Source organism: Hylaeus anthracinus, unplaced genomic scaffold (genome assembly GCF_026225885.1).
Source record: "Hylaeus anthracinus isolate JK02 unplaced genomic scaffold, UHH_iyHylAnth1.0_haploid 9427, whole genome shotgun sequence".
Classification (NCBI taxonomy): Eukaryota; Metazoa; Arthropoda; class Insecta; order Hymenoptera; family Colletidae; genus Hylaeus; species Hylaeus anthracinus.
The window spans coordinates 4,952-11,252 of record NW_026535745.1 but is presented as its reverse complement, the minus strand read 5'-3'; the positions used below and the strand labels follow the sequence as shown (position 1 = coordinate 11,252).

At 36.9% G+C, this 6,301-nt stretch overlaps 1 protein-coding gene across 1 annotated transcript; it reads left to right on the top strand.

The window, feature by feature from the left end:
- Window positions 1-177: 177 nt before the first annotated feature.
- LOC128896206 (uncharacterized) lies at window positions 178-2,160 on the top strand. Its single transcript, XM_054159412.1, has 3 exons — window positions 178-934; window positions 1,094-1,309; window positions 1,496-2,160. The coding sequence occupies exons 1-3, from the start codon at window positions 178-180 to the stop codon at window positions 2,158-2,160; spliced, it is 1,638 nt and encodes a 545-aa protein (XP_054015387.1).
- The last annotated feature ends 4,141 nt before the right edge of the window (window positions 2,161-6,301 follow it).

The window sequence follows — 6,301 nt, the reverse complement described above, 5'->3', positions numbered from 1 at the left end:
GGCGATCTATTAAGTGACTTCGACGGATCCAAAAATACATTTTTGGTGTGGGAAAAGTCGCTGCTCTTGTTGAGAAACACTTACGAGCTGGATGAGAATGCTATTAAAGTTCTCATCGCGGCTAAATTAAAAGGAAGAGCGTTGGAGTGGCTTCACTCGAAGCCCGAACATATTGAAATGAGCGTGGAAATTTTATTGTCACATATGAAGAAAATGTTTGACCATCGGCAAAACAAGTTAGCGCTACGGAGAAAATTCGAGGAAAGGTCGTGGCGAATTCACGAAAACTTCAGCGAATATCATCACGATAAAATGATTTTAGCCAATCAAGTGGGTGTCGAGGACGAGGAGCTCATCGATTATATGATCGACGGGATCCCGGACGATTTGTTACGCAATCAAGCGAGAATGTATCGTTTTGCGGAATCATCCGAATTATTAGAGGCGTTTGAGAAGATATCCTTAAAACCCAGGACGAATAAAAACGTCGTGGTTGACAAGAGAATTATGGCGAGTCCGCGATCCAGTGGTAATACTTGTGCTGTAAATCCACTGCAGCCTGTGCGACGGTGCTACAATTGTAATGGAGAAGGACATCTAGCAGATTCCTGTCTGAAACCCAAGAGAGAGCGAGGGTCGTGTTTCTCCTGCGGTGAACAAGGACACGGTTACCTGAAATGTCCAAAATCATCGAAAGCGGAGGCGCCGAAGCCGACGAGTGTGTCGCTGATCGACGGGCCGCAGAGTTCAATGCTGGAAGGACAGCGAAGGCATCCATCACTTCAGACCCCGTCCCGAGATTATTGTATTTTGCTGACAGAAGAGAAAGAAGAACACTATTTTGTGGAGGCATTAGTGGATTCTGGAAGTGCGATAAATCTTATGACCTATAAGACATTTAACAACTTTTTTAGTATGTACGAACTGGTGCAAGGTAAGCACAACTTTAATTATGGAGGAGTAAACCAATCACCATTGTCGGTTATGGAGTATGTCAATATTCGAATTAAGTTACAGCTGGTACCGTGTGATATTTTTGAAGTACGATTTATGGTAGTACCCGACTCGACGATGACGTAAAGCGCTTTATTAGGACGTGAATTTATGACGAGACCTGGAATGACTGTTGTTCTTAGTAAAGTAATAAGTATTCATTATGATCGAGAATATAGAGACGAAATACTAAACATTGAGTCCATAGAAACGAAAGAGAAATTAGATACAGACATAGATAATTTCGATGCATCGCTATCCGTTGAAGTTAAGCAAACGTTAATAGAATTATTAAAAAATTATATAAATTTAGAAGGTACAGCTGAACCGGTTGATTATAAATTTCAAATTACACTCGCCGAAAATAGTAAACCCTTTTATTTTTCGCCAAGGAAATTGTCGTTGCATGAAATGACGGAAGTCCGGAAAATTATTCATGATTTGTTGTCTCGAGGAATTATTAGACAAAGCAATTTAGATTTTTGTAGCCGGATTGTTTTAGTGAGGAAAAAAGATAGTAGTTACAGATTTTGTACAGACTATAGAGCGTTGAACAAAATTACTAAGATAGAGGACCAAATTGATAGATTGTCTAACAGTGCCTATTTTACAAGTTTAGATTTAAAAGATGGATTTCATCACATCCCTATTTTCGAAGACTCGATAAAATTTACATCTTTAGTCACGCCTGATGGGCAGTTTGAATATTTAAAAATGCCGTTCGGACTCGCAAATGCACCTGCAGCTTTTCAAAGGTTTGTTACTTTAATATTTAGGCCACTGTTGGAATTTGGAAAGGTTTTGCTGCATTTAGATGATATCTTAATCGCCATCAAAAATATCGATGAAAATTTAGAAATTTTAAAAGAGGTTTTGGAACTATTGGGCCGGCATAATTTGGAATTAAAGTTCAGCAAATGTAAATTTCTTAAACGAGAGATTGAGTATTTAGGATACAATATTAATATTAATGGAATCACACCGAATGGGTCGAATGTTAAAGCCATACAAGATTTCCCACAACCTAAGACGGTAAAACAGGTTCAAAGTTTTTTAGGCCTTACTAGCTATTTCAGGAAATTTGTACCTAATTTCGCTCGACTCGCACAACCATTGTACAATTTGGTTAAAAAGGGAATATCCTTTAAATTTGGAGTCGAAGAATGAGCTGCATTCGAATCGTTACGAAATTTGTTAATAAGTTTGCAGTTGCAGTTGCAGTTGCAATGCAGTTTGTTTGAATTCTGTCACGTGCCTGTTCCCGTTCCCTGACACCTTACACAATTACAATCTGTGGGGATTGGCGTAGCAACCTGTTTTAAAAACAAAAATTCTTTTATAGTTCTTTAAGACATACTTTATAATATATTTACATTTCATGAATACAAATTATTATTTAATACCTTGCAAAAAGAACACACAAGAAAGTGTCCGTTTTCATTTTCCTGACTGCGACTAACCCCCTTAAAAAACAAAACCCTAAATGCTCCTTTGGAAAACCTTCTGTTGTATCCAGCTCGTATTTACCACGACAGAGAAAAAACGACGGAAAAAACTCGTGCCTTAGCCGGTGTTCCGGTATCAGCGGCAAAAAGTGTATTTTAAGGGAATAAATGACGAAGTCGGAGACCGCGGGAGGTTCAGGAATGAGACGCGAGGGTATCGGTGCGAGTAAGAGCAGAAATGAAAGAGAATAAAGTGGAACACGAGAAGCAAAGCGAAATCATGGGGAATCGGTGTACCGGATAAATTTTATTCAGGTCAACCCGTACAGTGGTCGACCCGGGCGCGGAGGGTGGCTGAACTCCGTGACCTATATACCCGCAAATGGGGCAGAGAATAAACGACGAAGACAGATCGAGCTCATCCCCAACCATAAAGGTGCTTTCACGCTCTTCCCTCTCGAGTGGCGCGCGATTTTCTCGCGCTTCTCTCGGCCACCACTTTCCAGCCAATATATTCGCTCGAGAGACCCGGCTGCTTCGCTCGAGAACCGGATCGAGTCGACGTATTGATATTTTCGAACACGTTCCGCGCAGGATACGATGACAAATTGCGAATGTATTTCGAAACCAACGCAATCTAAATAAACCTGATTCTTCGGCTCTTTCCTTCGGTAAAATATGCAAACAGGAATCGCGTCGTATCAAATAATGTTACTTCCGAGCCACGTAAGTTGGTCGCGATGCTTTTTATTTACAATAAGACACGGATATATTTGTTTACTCCTACAGTTGCAAACTTTAAATATTTGATTACGTTACCAATTCGGAAGTTCTTATTAATTCCTTGAGGTCGTATGTCTTGCTTACTTGGTTTTTTTAAGTGCGCAAGTGTCATTTGAGTTATTGCACTGAATCCATACATGACAATACAATTATTTGTATTTTCCTTGATATTAATTTGCCTTACATTATTTTTTTCTGCCTTATTTTTTTCCAACTGCATTTCTATTTCTTATTCCTTTTTTTACTCATTGGTATATAAATAACAAGAACTATAAAGTATAGGATGTGGACTACAAATTTAATAACACGTTTTTTTATTAATTACCTACCTTTTTATTGATAACAAGTGTGGCTAAAGCGTTTATTAAAATAAAATTCGTTTTTTAATAATATTTGGCTACTGAATATACATGTGCGCTGACATTGCAAATAATCTAGATGTGAACATAATATTATAATGAGTACATGCAATACATAATACAGCAATAGTAGAAGTGAACATACAAATGTATGGGATGTGGCGTATTTATTATTAATAAATTATTATTAATATTAATAAGAAACGTGTTATGAAAAATTGTAGTCATTATAGATTTTTGATTAATGATTAACAATATTAAGAACTTCATTCTAAAATGAAATAGGATGCAAAAAAGTTCGTATTAAATTAGAAACTTGACATTAAAAATAAGCTTATAACTATAAATTTGCCCCCGATTGTACCACCCATACATCCTTAAGATATTCAAAAAATAATACTCCAAAATGGCAAAAAGAAGTTACCGAAAGATACCACATGATGGAGAATTATAAAATATAATTTTTACATAAAAACATCAAATTAAAATATATTATTGTGTAAATATATATCTAAAGTTCGCAAAAGAATGAATAAATCTTATTTATCCTCCACAATCTTGCATGTTATGTATTAATGCTTGTTCTTCGGAAATTAATTCCAGCCCATTTCTAAATTCAATACGACCGCAAAGAGTTAATGGGAATGTTTGCTGGAATAACTAAGATTTCGATTGATACAAATTTGTTTGCAAAATTTCTGTATCCCTTTTTTTCGCTATGGTGATAATATGGTTTTCGAACGAGTTTCTAATTTTAAAGTAGACTCACTCTTCGAACCTAAACCCTGTGAGTTTTATATCTTTAAAAATTTATGCTGCATTAACTACGATATCGATTGATAGAAATTTGGTTGCAAAATTTCTGTACCCCTCTTCTTTTGCTCTGGTTTTATTTTAGATATTGTAGCGTCCACACTACCCCGAACGCCCGCCAGAATAGCGTCCCAGTCGCACCCCCGCTAAGACCCCGAAGTTGCAGTGCCCACACTACCCCAAGCGCTCACCAGAGTAGCGCTCACGTCGTACCCCCTCTAAGGCCCCGAGGTACCTGACCTACCCCTACCACGCGCCGACGACCCCCCGCGTAGGTTAAAAGGGCGAGTAGCGTAGGATTTTTCGACAGTTTCCTAAACTTTCCGCTCCAACTAGCCGCTGCCTGGGTGGACAGCTAATATGGACTGAAAGTGCCAAAGGAAAAGACTCTGATCTGAGCGCTCCCCGAGTGAACCAAAGGACTGAGTCAAGTCTCTCACGACTAAAACCGTCGACGACTGTGTTTGCGCGACCGTATACAAGTTTTATCGATTATCGGACAATTTTATATAAGTGTAATTCTAAGTTTACTTGCTAGTATTAAATAAAGACTTTGAAACCTACGGAGACTCGTTATAATATGGTTTTAGATATGGTTTTCGAACGAGTTTCCAATTTTAAAGTAGACTCACTCTTCGAACCTGAACCCTTTGAGTTTTATTTTTAAGAATTCATCTTCAAAAATGGAAACTTAAGGGGAAAGCTTAAAAGGATACCTTTATTCCACAGTTGAAAATATTCAGAGGGTAACCGATCAAGCGAATGTCCTTCGCCGCTACTCTAGGATGTGGGAGAAATGTCTTCATCCGTGTATCGCTTCCCAAGGTAACTACTTTGAAGAGAATCACCTTGGTTATTAAAAATATAATGTAGAAAGGCTTTTATAAATGCAGCCTCATTATTTTTGGAACAGATCTCGTACAAAGAGGTCCGTGAAGAGTAACCGAGGGAAATAGAGTTCATCCATATTTTAACCGCAACGAATTCTGACGGTCGCGTGTTACTAAATAAAAACAGTTGTTTCAAAAATCGCTGAAACTTTTATTAACTCCTATATAAAAGATTTTTCAAAACAGGCTTTAGAATTTTGTTTTTTAATCGAGAACGCGAGTGGTATTTAAATATATCCACTATTTTTATTTTACGATGTCGCTTAACCGACGCTGGTAGACGTTGGTAATTGAAATAATTACCAAATGTTATTTAAAACAGACAATTAACGTGGTCAGCTTAAGGCGGTATCCTGAATTAGGAGGTCTAAAAAAGTGGTTTTTCGTGAATTTTTTAGGATGGAAAAAAATGATTAATTCTATCGAACTTTTTATCCCACTTTCATACATATTTGAGTAGTATGTACACATTTTTTCAACAAGAAATATTCAAATTGAGTCGACTGTGACGCACATTTGTAATTAAATTAAATAGACGCTATGCTGCGGCGCGCACGCAATGAAATGTGCGTTAGTATTACGGACTTTTATATTATACTATTTCCATTTCCATTTTCATTTCTTAAGGGGTTAGTCGCAGTCAGGAAGAGGAAAAACGACATTTCTTTGTGATTTTTGTTTAGTTATTAAATAATAATTTGGATAAGTAACAATTAAGTATATTATAAAGCATGTTTTAAAGAACTGAAAACATTTTTTGTTTTAAGAAACGTTTAATTTATATCGTCATAACAGCCGATGACGTAGACGATGATTTAAAAACATACATAGGTTTGCGATGAGCAGGATTTCTCTAAACTGGTTTACCTGAAAACAAAAACAAAAGTAGATTCCGAAAATAGATTGGTCTAGCGGGTCCCCGAACGAAGGATTTTGAAAAAAATTAATTTAAAAAAAGATGGTGTACATTTGAAGTTGATTTTCAATTTTTTCAGTAAAATTAAACGATTCAATACAG

Bases quoted from the DNA above. Each gene is read 5' to 3' on its own strand.
- LOC128896206 (XM_054159412.1), top strand. From the start codon at position 178: ATGAGCGTGGAAATTTTATTGTCACATATGAAGAAAATGTTTGACCAT. The intron at 935-1,093 runs GTAAGCACAACT...GCGCTTTATTAG, and splicing joins TATGTACGAACTGGTGCAAG to GACGTGAATTTATGACGAGA. The intron at 1,310-1,495 runs GTACAGCTGAAC...GGATTGTTTTAG, and splicing joins AAATTATATAAATTTAGAAG to TGAGGAAAAAAGATAGTAGT.